The sequence below is a fragment of the Plectropomus leopardus genome, chromosome 1 (genome assembly GCF_026936395.1).
Source record: "Plectropomus leopardus strain MGB_pleo_1.0 chromosome 1, ASM2693639v1, whole genome shotgun sequence".
In the NCBI taxonomy this organism is placed as follows: domain Eukaryota; kingdom Metazoa; phylum Chordata; class Actinopteri; order Perciformes; family Serranidae; genus Plectropomus; species Plectropomus leopardus.
The window spans coordinates 26,415,643-26,434,870 of NC_142176.1; the positions used below are offsets into that span (position 1 = coordinate 26,415,643).

The window sequence follows — 19,228 nt, forward strand, 5'->3', positions numbered from 1 at the left end:
CTTCTGATATACAGCAAGGGTGAAATTAATAGAGTAGGCAGCTTAAAATATTATCCAGTCTGCACAACGCTCCTGTATCAACATTTTAATCATAACACTTCATACACACAATGACAATGACTGTTTCTCATTTTAGTTCACAGAACAAATACAGTGCACACATAAACTGGTACTGATTTTTTTTTTTTTAGGTGTCTAAAATATGTTATGCTGCAGCCCTCGCCCGCAGAAATGCATTGCTTTATTGTTCTTAAAATGGCGGTGTTCAACCCCATTTTGTGGACGATAAACAAGGTGCAGACATTTCTCTGTATCACCAGTGAACAAGGGCTGGAAAGAGCAGTGAATGACGGCAAATCGGCCTACATTTAATAGCACAGTCTGTGGTGGAAAGGCTTAACAGATCTGGGGTCTAGGTACATGTCTGTAGTAGTTAATTTGGGCTCCAAAGGTATTATACCAAAAGTTTTTGGTGGAAAGGCAACTTTAGCTTCTGTGCCAGCATATTTGGTTTATCATTGACGCTAGCAAAGCTACACAATACAGAAAATAAGCACAGTAAAAATGTCCGACCACTGTGTCTAACTTTGTATCTTCAGATGTTACCGTTATGGGTAAAAATGGCAACAGAAATAAACAGGTTTGCCAGTTCCACATATCACCGCTTTTCAAATGAATTGCCAGTTGTCTACCTGTAAGTGTTGCACATGTGATGTCATGGTGATTTGGTCTATCATGCTCATTAATAGACTGTTTTACTAGAACTGCATTGCTAGGCTACAGCTTGGGTCCATGTTTTCTTCCTGTCAGCAGTGTCATTTACACACACTGCAAAACACTCCATCAGGAAACACAAAAGGGAACCATTTAGAATGTTTATGTTGTCAAGTCAAGTTGGAAACAGTCTACAACAGCCAAATTGCTTCATTTTTGTTCCTAACAATTGTTTATTTAGTTATACACAAACCTATATTTAATGGCAAGGACACGCTAAAATGACTTGCAAACTGTGACTCCAACCAGATGCGTCAATTTCATGAACACAGCATGTGTATTTGGGGCACAATGTGTCCAATCTGTGGGTAAAAACAGGTACAAAAGCACTTAGAAAATCTGTCCAATAAAATATTAAAAGTAGAGATGTACAGTAATAAAGCATTGATTTTTTTTGTCTAATTCAGAGTAAATAATAATCACAGCTGTTAGCTAGATCCTGGTTTATTTTGGAGCTTCAGACTTAATTAGGCCTATAGTAAGGTGCCAATTCACTGTCACCTGATTACTGATATATTACTGTCGCTGCTACTTTTCTATGAATACTGTCATCACCAAATACTAACACTACACATACTGAACTACTAATATTACTAATGCAGATACCCAACCGCTACTTCTCCTGCTACTATACTTCTAGAAATAATAATAATCATAATCCAGTGGTTATTGTACTACTATCACTACTATCATTACAACAAATACTTTTACTACTACTGTTGATCAATAGTCTGCAGATTAGACTGTTTAAAAAAATGATCAAAGACAAATTTCAATAGCTTAAATGTGACCTTGCAGGAAAATGTATGTATGTATGACTGCAAAAGGCAATGTTTGGGGGTTTAATTACCTCTATATTCGATGGCGAACCCAGACATGCCCAGTGAGGCATCAGATCTGAATGCCAGAAAGAGACTGTTACCACTGCTCTCTATTCGCTCTGGGGCTTGGTTGCCTTGGAGACTTGCAAGTAACGGCCCATTAGAGTCTTCGCCCTCGTAGATGTGCAGGAAGTCGTAACTTGGCTCCATGTTGAAACTGGGGGAAAAAGACAAACCAAATAGAGAAACTTGGGTTTAGGAATTTAGTAAGATTGACAGCATAGTTTGTTTGTGTCCTCTTTTTATTCTCCAAACAGTTAATGAGGTGATGTGTGTTCGATTCAAATTCCTGCTTCATCTAATGACTGCCAATTAGTTTGTGCTATCGCTCTTCTAATAGTCTGTTAATCTTGATGTCTTTGACATGTTGTCTTTATGTGTTCACTGCATTAAAAATCAAATGTTTGTTTTTTTTCTTGAGTTAAAGACAGCAAAATGCAGTTAAAAAAACATTAATTTCATTGCTATTTAAAAAAGGAGACGAATTTGTGTGCTGCTGCAAAAGTTGTCAGACTGCATCATCTGAATATTATGTTAATCATCCTGTTGTCTCATCTTGAAAGGGCATGTCATGATCTGTTTTGATTTATATCCTCAGGATGTGTGTACTTGTGTTTATGTGAAAACCTAGCACAAATATGTGCCATTCATTTTTAACCTTCAGCCCAAACCTAGAATAACTTTTAACGCATGTGTCTCTGTAAGGGTTTCACTGGTTTCACTTTGACAAAGTCTCAGTGTTTGCTCTGACAGTGGCTGTGTTAGCCCTGTCTCCCACTTGTCACACAAGGACAAACACACACTCACACATGCACACCTATCTCTGTGGTTTCCTTCAGTGTGTGCGTTTATGTTTTTTCGGCCTCCCATCTGTCTGGTTAAAGTATCCTGCTTTGTGTTCGGCTGGAAGTCATAGGACTTAACTGTGTGTGCGTAGGGATTTGTGTGTTGGTGTGTCGGAGCAAAGACAGACAGAGATGAAGAGAAAAAGAGGAGATTGTGTATGTTGAAGTGCAGCAGAATGAATAAGTAGCATAAAGGTACCCTGTGGAGTTCTGCAGCACCAGGGGCACTGTAAGAGCAATTCCCTGTACTGTCTGTATCATGTGTTCAATCATCATGTAGAGAAAGATGCACATTTATGACACAAGCACTGACATGAGGTAATACACAGCTCTGCTGAGAGCATTTAAAACAACAGCTTTCCACAAAGTTAGGACATACAATTCACATTTGTTAGGACCTAATGATACACACTATTTATTTAGTAGGTCTGTGACTATCTTGTCCGACCGAACTCTCATTGATAGTCAATTGCCAGTGTTACTTTAATAAGGTCATGTGTCCAACAAAGCGTCTCTTTTCCCAGCTTAAAAAATGTCAGTTGCTGTTGTTTTTGTCCTCTGCGATGGTTGGTCTTTGTGGTATTTGGCCTGCTCGTTCTACACTGTGATTGGAAGGCTGATGACAGTGACAAGTGCAGCGTTTTACCCAAAGTTAAATATTTTTCAACTCACTGATTGGAAAAAAAACATCTTAATAATCATGGAGACATTCAATGTCTGATTTTTCAACCTGGATTTATTTTACCAAGTCTCTAAAAAGACATCGCAGTACAAGGCTGAATTACGCTTTTGAAAGGGAAACGACACTGGAGCCTTGTGGAAGCGGAAGGATGGATAACGTTAGCTTCTGGGCTAAAAATAATAAGTCTCTCCCTCGAATGCAGGGATTTTGAGATATTTCATATTAGTAACATAATTGTTAATACAACATCGTCATACCCAGAGTTACCTTCTATAGTGTCCAGTGTGTCCGATTATCCTCATTAGTCCTGTTCAATGCTTAGTGATGAGACAGATACGTGCACGCAGCTCAGATGGAAAAGCACTACCCTGTGAGTTTATTTTTGGATAATACAGTGGAGATATTCTTTAGGAGAGAAAGGTAAAATGCAAAATGGATAACTCATAGACCAGACAGAGATTTTGATATAGACTCAGAAAAAAGGTATGATATCGAAACCCTGAAATGCCAAATTAATCTGGCATACAGGGCTATTCTGTCACAAGTTTCCTTTCCTCAAATTTTTCCTTTACATTAAGACAAAAGATAATTATGAAGTCCAGACAAAAAAGGGGTTACTGACAACAATATCAATCATTAGAATGGACTTGTTGAACTTAAACAAACAAAAAAAAATCTTATGTAATCTTTACCGAAGTTGAAATAAGTGTGAAGAATGCCCAAGTTTAAGCCCTGTGTTTATATCTGGTGCAGAATGGGCTTAACTACACATAAGCCCTTTTTGCACTGACAAAGCATTAAAATGATCCGTGCTAATACCTTTTGCATTAGTGATACATTCTGGGTCTGAATGCTAAAGCTACTAAATTTCATAAAAAGAACATAAAGATCTCGCAGAGCAGAAATGGGACAACATCATAACCTTTTTTGACCGAAGAAGAGTTATTAAGAGCAATCGTGCAAACTTGAGAAATTACATTTTAGCTTGTTCAGTTATGAATTATACATCTTGTAATTTACAGCATTAGTGCCACAAAGCAGTCAGCACTCTCATTATGAGAAAAATGCAAATGCTTTTCCACTGAGTATAAGTAGTCCATTGACAGCACATTTACAGAACATGATATCACTTTGGGATATTTTACAAAGAAAATAACACCTTTTCTGTCTGATACCTTTTAGTGCTACTGTAAAATGAAGGTCAGCTGGATGTGGATGCTCAAATGCCCATTATATGATACCACAAATGAGCTCTGACTTCACCAGAGAAACAAGAATTGTGTTTTGATTTCAGAACTGATCAAGAGTCTGAGTCATGAGTAATTGGGTCAATAGAAAGTCTACTCCTACTTTTATAAAACACAATTACTGGATTGAAATTGGATAAATAATGAAAAAGAAAAGGCACACAGCATTCACAAAACAACCAATATCAATACAACTTAATTAAAAGTAAAAAAAAAAAATTGTCTCACTGTTACAACTGAAAGGAATTATCTCTCCAGCTGAAAAACATGGAGCCAAAATTGGGTCATTTTTTCTCCTTTGGCAATCTGGAGAAAGTCAGCTTTGCTTTTATCTTTGTTGCTACATGTGAAACTCCAATCTTCACTTTTGCCTTAGTCATAAGCCCCTAACCACTGTGACTTGTAAAATATTCACCACTGAGGCACAATCAGGACATGATATGTAAATAAACACTGCCCTATTACCAAAAAAACAAAACATGGACATGGTCAGAAAGTCCTTTCATTTACAAATGAATTTAATTTTTAAAATCAGGGCATGGTGTATCTGTCAACATGTAATGATCAAAAACTTCCTGTACGAATCATTTTACTGTTCGTGCTGATTAAAAAAAACGACAACAACACATGGCTAATTAAGAGAGTAAGGCAGTTTAAGGCCCAGACAGTCAAGAACAAATCTAATTTCAAATTCCTGAACCCATTTAAAATAAGATCATCTCACCACAAACTATACATTGGGCTACCTTAGCTGTGTTAGATGTGAATTTTACTGTACATTTAAGACTTATGAGGTTTTCCCCACATGAATGGGTTTATTAGTTACCTTAATGATCCTTTACTGTGTGTTAATTAACATCAGACTAAACTGGGCCTGATCCCTGACTATACAGCACAGACCCTTTTTCACCCTGTGTGGGCCACAGTGAGTCATGAAGAGTCTACTCCTGAAAAATAAACTCAAACTAAACTCATAAAACAAAGTCCATGGAGGGTGATACATTTTTAAATTTAAGCCAGAAGAAAAACATGTTTCATAAAATGCTTCAGGGATCCAGTCCATTCCCTAAATCTTTAAGTTTGTAATTTTTAATGTTTTCTCAGGTATTTGGATAAACTAATTAAATATTAATATGATCAGTGAGACCACTGCTCTGCCCTGATGTATTTGTTGCGGCCACAATGCCTTAAGATTAAGGATAAGTACACCTTGCTATTCCCTTCTTATCTTTTTTGTTGTAGTGGAATGTTATTTATGATCTGTTAGTAATACTTCCTCTCATGGGTGGATTACTGAATGGGCCTACAGGGCCCAGACCCAAGGGCTAAGGGGGGCTCCTAAGCCAGAGTCTCTGCATGAAGTCGCTGCTATCAACTTTGCATTTCTTGCCACACAGTCAAGGGGTTTAGTCATACATGTCAATAAAGCCTGTTTCCCACCAGACAAAAAAAAAAAAAACAAAAAGCATGAACACCCACTAACATCTTGCTTTTGTATTTAATGAAAAGGTTATAATCAGCATTCACCCCCGGGACAAATGACTCTGCAGTGGTCATGGGTAATTATCAGCTCCAGCTCTAATCAGCTCTGATCAGCAGTAATGGAAATATGACACCCATGTGGATACAGTAATTTTTAGCCTTTTTCCAGTGCAATGCACTGATGCAGTACCACAAAAGAGCATCTGTCAAGGTCCGAATATCATTCCAAATTTGTCAGCCGAGTTTGACAGAGAGACCGTATAAGTAACATAAAAATAGAAGTAACCACCATAACCTTCTCACTGGCTTCAGTGCTGCTTTCTATGGTTTAATAACCTGTTTTCCAGTGCACTCATGAGGCAGACAGTGACACACCACGTCTACTGGTGATGGGAAAAGAATTCATTGCCTATTTTTGGTGGGTTTTCCAACATTTAAAAAAACCTGCATATGAAAAAGATAATAATTTGCTGCACCCTGTCCTTATGTTCTGCCTTGAAAATAAATGAACACATAAAGAAAAAAAAATAATAAACTCAGCGCCCCTGTTGTTTCTCATCATGTGACCTGGCCTTGACCCTGCCTGCACTCGGGGTACTGTGTCATGTGAGCACTGAAAGGCGCTGCATATCGAAAGTAGAAGTTGAGGATGAGTTACTGATGCGCACCTCAGGTCAGACAGAGAGAGAAGCCTGACTGACACATCAACAGGCAGGTTATAAGTTATCTATGTTTAAATTTCTTTTTTTTTTTCCATGAGAAAAAGGTCCAAACCTTCAGGTGCGCAATTTAGAAAACTAAGAATAGAGCAGGAGGAAAATAGTTCCAAATACAGAGTTATGACTTCTTTAATAACATAAAAAAGGCTGTGTTTCATTTGTACTAGCTATCTAAGTTAAAATCAAGCAAAGCTACTAATAATGTTTGATAATGATGCTATGATACTGGCTAAGAATTTAAGAATGTTTATGAATCATCTGAATGTCAAACCACTAGTTTATATAGTTGACTGCGGCTGCTGGTTGCTTAGTGCTGCTCTTTTGACCTAGTAAGTATGTTAGACACTGTGCTGAAATTAGCTGACCAATATGGACAAATAATTACTCATATTGTCGGGCATGTGTAACTGTAATTGTGGTGCATCCTCTTTTATTTTATTGAATCACAAATAAGAAATAATTGATGCACTGCAGCCAGTGTTTGTCCTACTCTTTCTGCTGCGGGTTCATGTTTTTGCCTGTGCAGTAATCGACTAATGTACTCTATAACTGTCCAGATGCACTCTGGTGACTTTTGCAGAAGCACCCAGCAGCTGCTGGAGAAGGGCCTTCTAATCTGCCATCTACACATCTCTCTGAAGCATGTACATTTAGCCAGTTATTAATGGTCTATGATTAACTGCTGTCTTATCATTATTGTTGTTGTTGTTATTGTTGTTGTTGTTATTACTGAATATTACAATTAAATCTTGTTACAAATGAAATGCAGGTCTTAGTCAAATTAAATAAAGTTAATTTGTACAATGCCTGCTTTATATGAAGTAGAATGAATCAGACTTTATGCAGTGGTCTAACAGTATGGATTTACTGTATGTTTGAATCCAGCTGCAGGTCAGGCAGCAGACACCACCAGCATCACTACACTCAGCGGCTTTTGTAGTGTAAATCCCAGTGTTTCTGATACACTGCAGTGTTGTCATTAATCAGATCAGATTAATCAGAAATCCTGACACGATAGTTATTGTCTCTTAAAGGAAATAGCCTGCTTTGATTATAGTGACATTAGCTGCGGTGCAAATGCTTAATCAACTTTGGTTTGCCATAAAGCTACCAGTTTATTTTGACTCATGTTTAGACACCTCTTATTGTTACCCTCATGTTGCAGCTAAGCCCTCTGCCAAAAGAACATAGGCAGCCTTTTAAAAAGCAAATACAGGAGGGAAGTCTGAACTCCTGCAGGAAATTCTGAACTATGAATTCACTGCTGAAAAATGGTGCAGGTTTATTTGGACAATTTTAAAGTGGAAAAAATATCTTAAATCCATTCAATCAATCAAATGTCAGAAATACCAGCTGAGAGGCAGCAGTGTTCGTACAAGCACAGATAAGCTCCACTCCTGTTTTTTAAAGATTGAGAATACTTATGAGAAAGGATACACAAGTTGCCATGTACACTTATAGAGCTGTGTTTAAAATTAAAGTGGCTTACCTTTTAAAGATGAGAGCAATGACAAAGTCAGGGTTGACTCTGATTCTCCAATCACACTCTTTTCCAGGGGGGTAAGGCTGGGGGTAGTTAGGAGACAGAATCACACCGGAGGGACCGCTGACATTACCCCCACATGTGGCTGGAGACAGAACAGTGAGAGACAGAGAGAGAGACAGAGACAGAGAAAGATGATTACACAGCACTGGACTTGGGGTAATTTGGAAAGAGAATCACCCCTGATTGACCACTCATATGACCCCCACAGGCAGGAAGAGTGGAAGAGAGTTAGTTATTGATGGGAAGTATGGCAGAGGTTGGTTAGAAGAGACAAAATTACCCCCAGTGGACCTTTGATATTACCTCCACAGGTAGCTGGAGAGGGTGAAAGAGCAAAGGAGAAATAGAGAGAGACTGTGAGATTTAGACAGAGTGTAAGGCTGGGGGTAGTTAGCAGAGAGAATCACCCCTAGCGGTCCTGTTATCCCACAACAAGCCAGAAAGCAGGAAAGAGATATTGGCAAGAGAGACAGATAGATGCATTCAAGCAGCAATTTTGTGATGTGAAGGAAGAATTTGAAACATGGAGAGGTGTCTTGGGGGTGGCAGGTGGGTGTGAACGGATTATCAACACTGAAATAGAGGTAAACAAAGGCATTAACAGTTGCAAATCACTCTGAGGCAGACACACACTTACGCACTAGACTGTTGTGTATAATGTTGGTTTAATCTTATTTTTGAACACCCAGAGATCAACCACCTGAGGTGAAAGTGCAGGATAGGGAAGCACACCCAGGCTAAACTAAGACAAAAAGGAGACGATTTAAGCTCCAAGTTTTACAGTCATGCAGAACGTGAGGTCACTGGCAAAGAGTCAGAGGCAATATTAGGTACAAAGCATAATGTGCTTCACAGGCATGGTTACAAGGCAAATTACTAGTCCCCATGACTGTGCTGGAGGACTCCCCAACAGTGCTGGCTGATAAAGAGAAGGGAGAGGCCACCTAAAGGGAGGCTGTGGCATCCAACAGCAGGGCAAATGTCTGCAGTCCCTTACTGCAAGCTTGGGGGATGGACATCATGCTACCTGCTGCAGGAATTTTGCCCGTCTTGCTCACACTGTTTACATCTAACCTTCAGGTGTGTCTGCTGTCATACCTCATCCCCGCCCCTGCATTATTTAAAACCCAGCAGCCTGGGTCCTTCATGGTTATCTCTGGTGAATTTCCTCATCCATCTACTCCATCCATCTACATGACTAACTCAACATGATATTTTAATATGCAAGACAGAATTGACAGAATTTAAAAAGAACTCTATGTGTCCCAATAACGACAATAATGACAATAACTACAAGCTGGAAAGAATGGACAGAGAACTTTGGACTTGATACAGGCCTTTGCACTAACACACCGGGTTTGTAAGTTGCTCAGTAAGGACACTTAGAAGCTCTTGCTGCACTACAGATCCTATCTTTTTTTTGCACTGACTCTGCATTTTCTCAACAAAAAAAAACAAAAACACAGGCCTCATGGCTAGAAGTCACTCCCTGTGTGTCAGAGAGAGCTGAAGAGGGAAATGAAGGAAGGAAAGCACACCTGAAAGTGGGGGAGTGAAAAACAAACTGCAGCAGAATTGTGTGAATGAGGTGTGGAGTGGGATGTGGAAGCTCACTGAGCTATTGGCAGCAGGTGGGCTGGATGGTGGAGATAATAGAGAAAAACAGCAAACAAGCTCTAGTTTTTCAACAGTTTTTGATACTATGCTAAAGCTACCTGCATCTAAAAATCCAACCTCACTTTTCCCACCCTTCCTCTCCTCTGTGCATGTCTCATCAACCCAGTTTTGAGTTTGTTTTGGTTTTAGTGACCTAGTGGCAACCTCTGGGGCAGGAAAATGAAGCCAACATGAAACTGACAAAAACTGCAATTCCTCAAATAGGCTCCAGAAGCCAGTCAATCTCAGACTGTATAAATAATGGAAGTAGCTACTGTGATGTCACCCATAAAGCTCGAGTATTTCAGCCGCAGCTTTCTTGGATTTTTGTAGCTTGCACTGACCATATTTGAGCCAGAGGTTGGAGCTGTGAAGGAGTGAGTGGTGGATCTGACTCATGAACTGTAGCAATGCGTCAGAATACGAGTCACTCAAGCTGCTGCTTTAAAATAAGCATAACTTTGGGCCTTATTAAAATGTAAATGTATAATGTATAAATGGTTAACTGTAATACAATACCCCCCATAGAGTTTTCATGAATGTTAAAATTTACATTTGAAATATACATATTTGCCACCTAAATAAATAGTTTTTGTCTCTAGAGCTAATTTCAACATTCATGACAACTGTACAGGGTGAATTCTTACACAGCTCACCTGTTAACATTTTTATTAAGGCTTAAAGTTGCGCATAAAGGGAAGGGTCGCTTTGACTGACAGGCTGACGTCAGATTTTCAGTCATATATAACCCCACGCTCCTCCACAGTGCCAGCCTCTTGCCCAAATATGGTCACTTCTGGTTCCAAAAAACAAAAACAGTGACAGCTAAAATGTCAGACTCAAAGCTTTAAAACAGGGTTTCAAAAACCCAGGGATGAAGTTATGATGGCTACATCTATTATTTTATACAGTCTATTTTGGTTACGCATGTTTCATTTTCCTGTGGTCCGCAGCAACAGCACTTATTGCTTATCCAAAACACAGTTTGTTCAGCAACTGTTCAACTTCTCCTTGATCTTTAAGAGCATGCCTCCAGTAAGTAAAAGCCATCTGATGCTCCAACATCATATGGGATTAGAGATCACCTCACCAGCAGGCTTCAGCTGATTTGCCCCCAGAGAAGTATGTCAGATGTAGCAGAACAACACAGGGAGCACTTAAGGGGCCTAAACTGTCATGTTTGTTGTTAACTCTTACATGTCACACTTAAGATACAACTCTGGATCATTCCACCTCCAGTGGTTTTGTGCTCAGTCTTCCATTGTTTGATGTATTCATTAGAGCAAACAGTGGAAGCGTCAGATGGACAGTATCTAAATATCTTAATATCTAGTTCATATTAAGTCCTCCTGTTTTAGTGCATGGTATGACATTGAAGTCTCCAACATATTAATATCTGACCACAGCATCAGATTTTTATTTTCATTCAACATAGTCTAAGTTTTGCAGTCAGGGATCCAAGGAGAAATATTCACCTACCGACACACGTTGGAGGGTCAGGCTGCCAGTAGAATCTGTTATCCATCCGTACACATGTGATGGTGTCCATGCCTTGCAGCTGGTAGCCTGGATCACACTGGAACGTCATGCTGTCACCGGGCTCCTTACTGTCCCCATATCGAGAGCCATTTACAGGGATGCCTGGGTCATTGCATGTTGTTGCTGTCGTAGCTGGAGAATGTGAGACAGACAAGGAGAGACAGATGTTGACATATTGTTGGTTGATAGAAAGAGATTGAGACAGAAGCACACCAACACAAGAGCACCATCAGCAGCTGCAGATAAGACACAAAGACAAACATGAATACTATGGGTACACTATTGTCTCTTACTGGTAGAGTATTGATTGAGCTCACTGTCATCAGACTGACAAAATGATTCTACTTTTTATTAATGGTAGCAGGGAAGCTGGAGATACATGCAACCTGGCCAGTTATAACTAAATGTTTTGTCCCTTCAGGTTAAATCAAATTTGGCTTTTTAATTAGTGACTCCCCTTCAGGGTGAGCAGTGTGCTTAGTGGGGATGCACTATAATCAGCCTCTGTGTTTTGGGGTTTCATTATTGGGTTTGCAATAGTGGTGACACACACACACACACACACACACACACACACACACACACACACACACACACACACACACACACACACACACACATATTTATAAAGCAGCTGGCTTGGGCATAACGTAGATAACATGTAGACCTAGCAAACACACACAAAGTTGCAAGTCAATGTGCAGGACAATATTTATGTGTTGCTAGGCAACAGCTGACACTTCCAGCAGTTGCAGAACTAATTGTGTTGGTGGAGCAAAAAGATCATTAGATGAACAAACAAATCATAATCTGTTGTTGCTTATTACTGTTAACTAATAAATGACGCTTGCTGAACTGTTGTATAATAGCAGTATCGCACTCGAGATCATGCTGTTGTACTGTCTGTCATTACGGCTGTGATTCACTTGTAGGTACAAGGCCGCAGTAATCTGGTTACATGTAAAGATATACTATGCAGGATTTTCCTACGAACAATGTATAGACTCTTACAAAAGTAATTCCTCTCAATTATCCCTTATGACCCACTAAATGGTTTGCTAGTGTATTTTTCTGCAGAGACTCTGCCCTCTGCCTGTAAAGTCTTATTTTCTTCTTATGTTACTGTGTTGGGGACATTCCTGGGCACAGTGCGCAGGTGAGGTAGGAACTTTATAAAAGGGTAGTGACAAAGTGCCAGACAGTAAACAACATCCAAAAAATTCTACAAAAATATCCAAATAGAGCAAGGCTTAATGCCAAACAGACTAAGCTTTTTTCAAAATGAGAGTGAATACCACAGTAAACCTTATGTTAAATGACTAATGTTAAAGTAATACATTATGTGAATACAAATGTGCTTTTTACTTTTTTTTTTGTCAAATTCCAGTGATTTCTAGAAACTAGCTGATAAATGGTGCCTGGGTTTGAGAAGTTGGATAAAGACCAATGGTTTCACAACCTTGAGGGAAGGCCATTTCAGTCAATAACAAAATTAATTTGAGGGGTTGTGAGACAATTGAATGGAAAGGAAAGCAGAAAGAAACTTCAAAAAAAATTTTAAATAAAAATTGTGCTGCTCAAAAGTAATTTTTTTTTTTCATTTTCAGAATAACTTTCCTGTGATCTCCTGGGTAATAATACCTCTTTGTTACATTTACTTTTCTTTTTAATTCATCTGCAAAAGAATGGATAATAAAGAATTTTCCACAACATGAATCCTCATTATACAACAGACTAAACATTGAGTCAAGAAGCTCCAGATTCAAAATTCAAAATGATATATCAATCTTCAAACTCTCCATACAACAAAATTTTTAAAATTTGCAAATAAGCTCACCAGTGTACAATTTCTCTTTATAAATCCTAAATCAGCTTGGAATAGTCTGCCCATTGATCAGACTCATTTCCCGCCCTCGAACACACCCACATTCAACCATCAATGTTCAGCGCAAAGCACCTCATGAATTATGATGCATAGAAATGAGCCTGCTGATCGATGTTTTACAGTGAATCATGGCAACAACCGAGTGTCATTGCAGTATTTATGTGTTTCCAGCAATCAGACTGACTGCTTCACACCTTGTCAAAATGATTGCAACAATCAGTGATTTCCCCTAACCTATGATATGATTTGAAAATGTAAGTTTGATGGGTACATTTTTTAAGTAATTTACACCATCCATATGTGCAGGTGGTTAAGACGATGGGTGCTGGGTGAGGTGACTGGAGAAGGCAGAGTGTGTGGAAGGCACTGCAATGTCCCCAGTGCGCTCTGACAGCACAGTCGTGTTCACTGCAGCGATTTTACACACAAAGGGTAGAGGCTCCTCCTGAGCCTCTAAGTGCTGGCCTGGTTTATCCGGTACCTTCTTCCCGAACTCGACAGAGAGAAAAAGCCGCGATCTGGGTGGCTTGGATCTTTAAAGATTCTCCTGACCTTATTCTTGCAGTGCCTGGTGTAAATATTCGTTAGGCAGGATATAGCAGCACCTATTCAGTTCCTGTTCAGCCGAATAAACCACTCTTCGGAGGGCCTGTTCCTGTTCAGAGCTGTGTCCTTCCCCATCAGGAAGCTCTCATTGGTGCAGGAGTAGAAATTCCCCCAGTCTCACCTTTCTCACCACAGCGTCAATATGCAGCGCAGCAGTAGTTCCTTCCCTGCTTCTTCCCAAACTTCACTATTATGTCCTGATAGTAAGTCCATCAGTTAGCCTAGTTAACGTGGCTGAGTTGAAAAGGGTTTATTATATTCACGCCTAATATTGGAGACAAGCCAGACTTTCCTGAGAAATGCACATCCTGGCATCATCCAAATATTTCAACAACTGTAATACAATCCACAACTGACCACAAGTCAGTAGCATACAGTGCGCTCTCCTTTGCACTCTGGGGGAGGAGAATATGATGGTGACACAGCATTAAGTATTAAGCAGAATTTGATTAGAGCTTTAGGTTAGTTTATATCTTTTACTAACTAAAATGAAGCTGAATAAATATGGCTCACAATGAAAAGCACAAATAACACTGCTGGCCTGAATGTTAGGTTCCTAAGTAACATGTGATAGGAAGTGAAATTTCATGTCAGCTTCATGTTTCATCATTTTACCTATAATGATGCCTCTCACATGAAACTTCTACAAAACAATCTGGTTTCTGTTCACCACCTCATGATCTAAGGTACCAATTTTCTATGTCTCTAAAATGTTGGAATGCATGGGTGAGAGTTTCCATACAGGTGCACACATTCTTCCATCAAGTTTGTTTTTTTTAAATTACAACTTTTTATGTGAGATATAGCATATGCCTTTTTCAGACTCAGTGTGTGTGTACGCAATGGTTATAAATGAGGCCCCAAAGCCCTGGAAAAAAAAAACTAGAAGAATAAGGAAGCTGGCCTCCTGAATTACAATCCTGAACACTGAACATATAAGTTATATTTTGCACAAATATTGAAACAGCTGGTGCTGTGACAGTCATAGTATTAGAATATCACATTTATTATATAATCCCAGTACAAAAAATAAGTGTTCCACATGGGGCAGAGAAAGGGAAGAAAAAAATGAGGAGCAAAACTGCATGAGAAAGAAATCTGTAGTAATGTCACTCCTAAAAATCACTCGCTCAATAAATCCCCAAACCTTGCTTTAAATAAATCAGTGTGGTGGCAAATACCATTACCTTTGCTTCAGTAAATCAACATTGAGGTAAATATAAGGAGTCATTACCATAGTAATGGAATAACAGTGATTTGATTAGCATGTTAGTGAGTGCAAATATTTATTGTTTTAAATATGGGGAGAATGAAAAAAAACAAAGTGTGTGTGTGTGAGAGAGAGAGAGAGAGAGAGAGAGAGAGAAAGCACTGGATTTAAATATTTATGAGTGTAAATATGCATCTCTTAAAAAAAAGTTCTGACAGTTATGTCTGCTGGAGTTTGTGTGTGCACACATGTGCCTGCAGATTTATGTAAACCACAGAGAAAGTGGTGTACAGTAGGGCTCTTGTAAGAATTGTTTTGGTCATAAATGGCTTTGTAAAGGTATACGAGTACATTTCTGTGTGTGTGTGTGTGTGTGTGTGTGTGTGGGCGAGCATTGTGGATGCACTGTGAATCATGGATGTGAGTAAGCAGTGGAAAAGGAAAGATGGTGACTGTCAGCCTTTGATTGATTTGCTGCTACAGTGGATCCCAGTGACTCTGGCCAATACTAAGACATTTTGGGGTCCACTGGCTCAAAAATAAAGGTAAATATGTTACAAAATGTGAGAGCTTATAGACCTGAAGTAAGAACTTGAAAAATAGGAATGAGAACCTGAATAGCTAAAATCTGACATTATATGTTTACATTTTCACTTGTATAAAAAATGAGCCATATAATTAAATGTTGGATAGCAGGTTTGCAACTGTCATTGTTTTCATGTAAATATCAATTTGCACATTTGTTCATAGTTTTTCTGTGACTTCACATTCAGAACATGGGCATGTGTACATTTTCTATAAGTGAAAATTTCAACATACAAGTTGCTAATTATTTCTACAAGCTATGTTTTTCTTTGTGGTTACTTATGTGTGAATATTTTATTCAAGTAAAAATAATGTACATGTCGCTTTATGAGTTAAGGTTTTGCTCTGCAGGTTCTGACACTGTATTCTGCAAGTTCTTATATCAAGTCTAGAATCATCATACGTACTTTGCAACATATTTACCTTCATACTCAAACTGCAAAGGCTATCCTTGCAACCACAGGGCACAGTATGTCCACTTTGCCCTTTCTTTAAAAAAAAAAGGTAAGCAGCAGCATTAGTTTGTTTTCATTAAAATCTCTGTTTGATGTGACTTAAATCTCTTTAACATTTAAAAACAAGATTTATAGTTGTTAATTTTGTGAGTTTAAAACCCCTAATATGAATGTAAATGACTTAATTTAGCCTGTGAATTAATTTTTAGCACTTTTTTTAATATTTCTGTAATTCTTATTCTTATTACTCCATTTTCCAAATAAAAAAATCACAATTCTGTTAAAATAGCTAATCAGAGAAGAATCAGCACTCATAGTTTTGTAACTGCGTCTCCTAGTTTCCTAATTTGTGTGATACGACCAAAACGTTCTGTGGTGGTCTCCTTCAGTACTTAGTGAGCCTGAGTCCCAGGGTGAGATATTAAAATTCTCATTTGATTCTTTGGCTAAAGGTTTTTCAGAAATCCTGTTAAATGCAGCATTAATTCCACATTAACTCTCTTATAGCCAATATGAATGAGGTTTATATAATAACTAAAAAAAAATATATGCGTGATGAGTGCTGAGTTTGTTAATTAGCTAATTTAATTGCTAATTCAGTAATGGGTTTTTCTTCATCAATGGATGTGGGGGGATAGAGTGTGACAGACCACTCAAATCAGTAATTTAGTACAACCATGGCACACTTTTGATTGTTTTCAGTCATTCAGAGTTTCATCCACCTTGGGTATTCCAAATGTAATGGTTGTGATTAAGAGACGAGTGTACTTACTGGAAAACTGTATAGAAAAGCCTTGCTTGCTGATGAAGTAATCAGAATCAAACTGCAGCGTGAGTATGTTGAAAGTCGAATGGATATCTTCAGGTAAGGCGGGGCCTGACCATTCTTTCAACATGATCCCCCCATCTGATGGCCCAGATGGGCCATCCCAAACTCTCAGGATATCATGGCCGACCTCAGTGTCAAAGACGATGAAGTGGAGGCTGAGAAAACACAGAACTTACTCAGATCCAATACAAACATTAACAACTGTTCTTTATTCAGCAGTTTTACCAAAATCAAGCCAGCCATGAAATAAAATGAAGCAGAGCTGAGAACAAGCAAATCACACTACTGCACACGCACACACACACACACACACACACACACACACACACACACACACACACACACACACACACACAGAGGAATGTCAGCAGTGGCCACAATGTGTTGAGAAACACGATGGTGGCATAATGACTAATGCGGTGTACTCTCCTACACAGCAGTGGCTTTGACAGTGAACATTTATCTATAATTAGTAAATGTATCATTACCTGACAGTCATTACCTGTATGTAGAGCGAGTTAGCAAGAAAACTAATCCTATCTATGCCAGAGAAAAGCAACTCTGCGGATACTTGTTGGTGTACTTGTTTTCTTATTTCTATATAAAAAACATTTCTTGGCTAGATTCCTTTACTGTAAAACAAAAACAAATTCAGATAACTGCAGGCCATCATCCTACTCACAGTGGCGTCAGTGCACATATCCAACTGCTTCATAATTACCTGATAGTCTTGCCTGTGTCAGCCTCTATTGTCCAGGTACAGTGGAGGTTGTTGTCATATGGAGCAGGATATCCCGGAGACAAAATCCGTCCAGACACTGCTCCAGTTATGTGACCTCCACACTCCGCTACAAGGACATGAGAAAAAGGGATGATCATCGCTGGAGGGAAAAGTACATATTTTTTCTCCTCTTTATAGGACCTTTGAAATTTAGCCATAAAATCTGAAATACATACAGAACCACATTTTCATTCAAATCAAATTGACAAAACACACACAAAACCACAGCAGGTATATCACTACTACACATAGTACTACACACATTTAAAGGGGTACTTTGTCGATTTTCAACCAGCTTTGTACCATAATAATGTGGGTGGTATGTGTGGATGAACTGTGGTAAACTTTCCTCCACTTCAGCGTACCCAGATCTCCCTGCTCATGTCTCAGCTTTTGCTGGCTCCAGGGCTGTAGCTCAAACTGCGGATTGTGCTTCTGCATTTTCGTATGCCCGCCACCAGGACATTAAGAGCACTGACATGGATCAGGAGAAAACGAGGCACCCCTCTCCCTCTGTCTCTCAAACTCAGATCAAATGGTAAAACTAGGCAGTGCTGATCAAATATAAACAAAGACTTTGTTATTTTATTGCTTAATTATTACCTACAATGTCTTCAGAGATGTATTTAAGGGCATTTTTGGCTCTAATATGAGAAGTTGTGAATAGGAAATTGTGCTGTTTCTCATATTATAAAAGATTAAATAGTAAAACTAAGCAGTGCTGATCAAATATGAATCAAGACCGTGTTATCGTGTTGCCTACTTCTCACCTTAAATGTTTTTAGAAGCATGTTTTAGCTTAATGTAATCTGAAATGGTTTGTGCATGCATTATGTCACACACTAGTGGGCGTGTTAATTGGCCCAGTGTAGTGCAGTGCATTCTGGTAGCTGAATGTTTTCTACCTCTTGAGCAAAAGTGAATGCTACTGCCCTTTTTCTCCATTTTCTCTGGTCATGTAGCAGGAATTTTAAAAGTAGTTGTGTCTTTCTCCTGCATACACAGCCCAAGTTAATGAAAACACCACCTTTCCAGCAGTAAAATATAAATGTAACTGGACAAACCAAACATAGAAGGGGCGTCAGAATTCAACAAAGCAAGGATTGCAGGCTACCCATATATTGCAGGATTTCTGCAGGGCTATTATGAATTACAAACTCTGCAGTAGATACTGTTGGCAACTTGAAGCAATTGCTCAGCCATAAAATCCACTCTTCTCTATAATGAAGACATTTAAACTGTATTGGAGTACATGAGTCGCTGAATTAAGTTTTTATAAGGTGACTAAATAAATAAAATAAATCCTATTAAGTTACACCAATTCACCTGCATTGTCATGGTAAATCTGAACCTGGTCATCCTGTTTTACACAACTTGGTTTGTACAAGCTATGCTATGAATCTGTGAATCCATAGCTCTTGCTCTTTCTGTTTTGGATTATTTGTTCATGTTCATCATTTTACAGATTCTCTCTTAATTGGAGGTCATCACAACTTCACTCTGTCT

General features: G+C 38.8%; 1 protein-coding gene across 2 annotated transcripts in view; it reads right to left on the reverse strand.

Annotated features, from left to right (window-relative positions):
• Window positions 1-19,228, reverse strand: part of LOC121944114 (CUB and sushi domain-containing protein 1-like) — a 464,794-nt gene that overhangs the window by 113,839 nt on the left and 331,727 nt on the right. For both annotated transcript variants that reach the window (XM_088078923.1, XM_042487796.2), the window contains exons 27-31: window positions 17,663-17,789; window positions 16,885-17,096; window positions 11,312-11,503; window positions 8,120-8,258; window positions 1,625-1,812 (exon numbers count right to left, since the gene is read on the reverse strand). In XM_088078923.1, coding sequence (XP_087935049.1) covers window positions 1,625-1,812; window positions 8,120-8,258; window positions 11,312-11,503; window positions 16,885-17,096; window positions 17,663-17,789 — 858 coding nt within the window. The remainder of the gene's footprint in view (window positions 1-1,624; window positions 1,813-8,119; window positions 8,259-11,311; window positions 11,504-16,884; window positions 17,097-17,662; window positions 17,790-19,228) is intronic.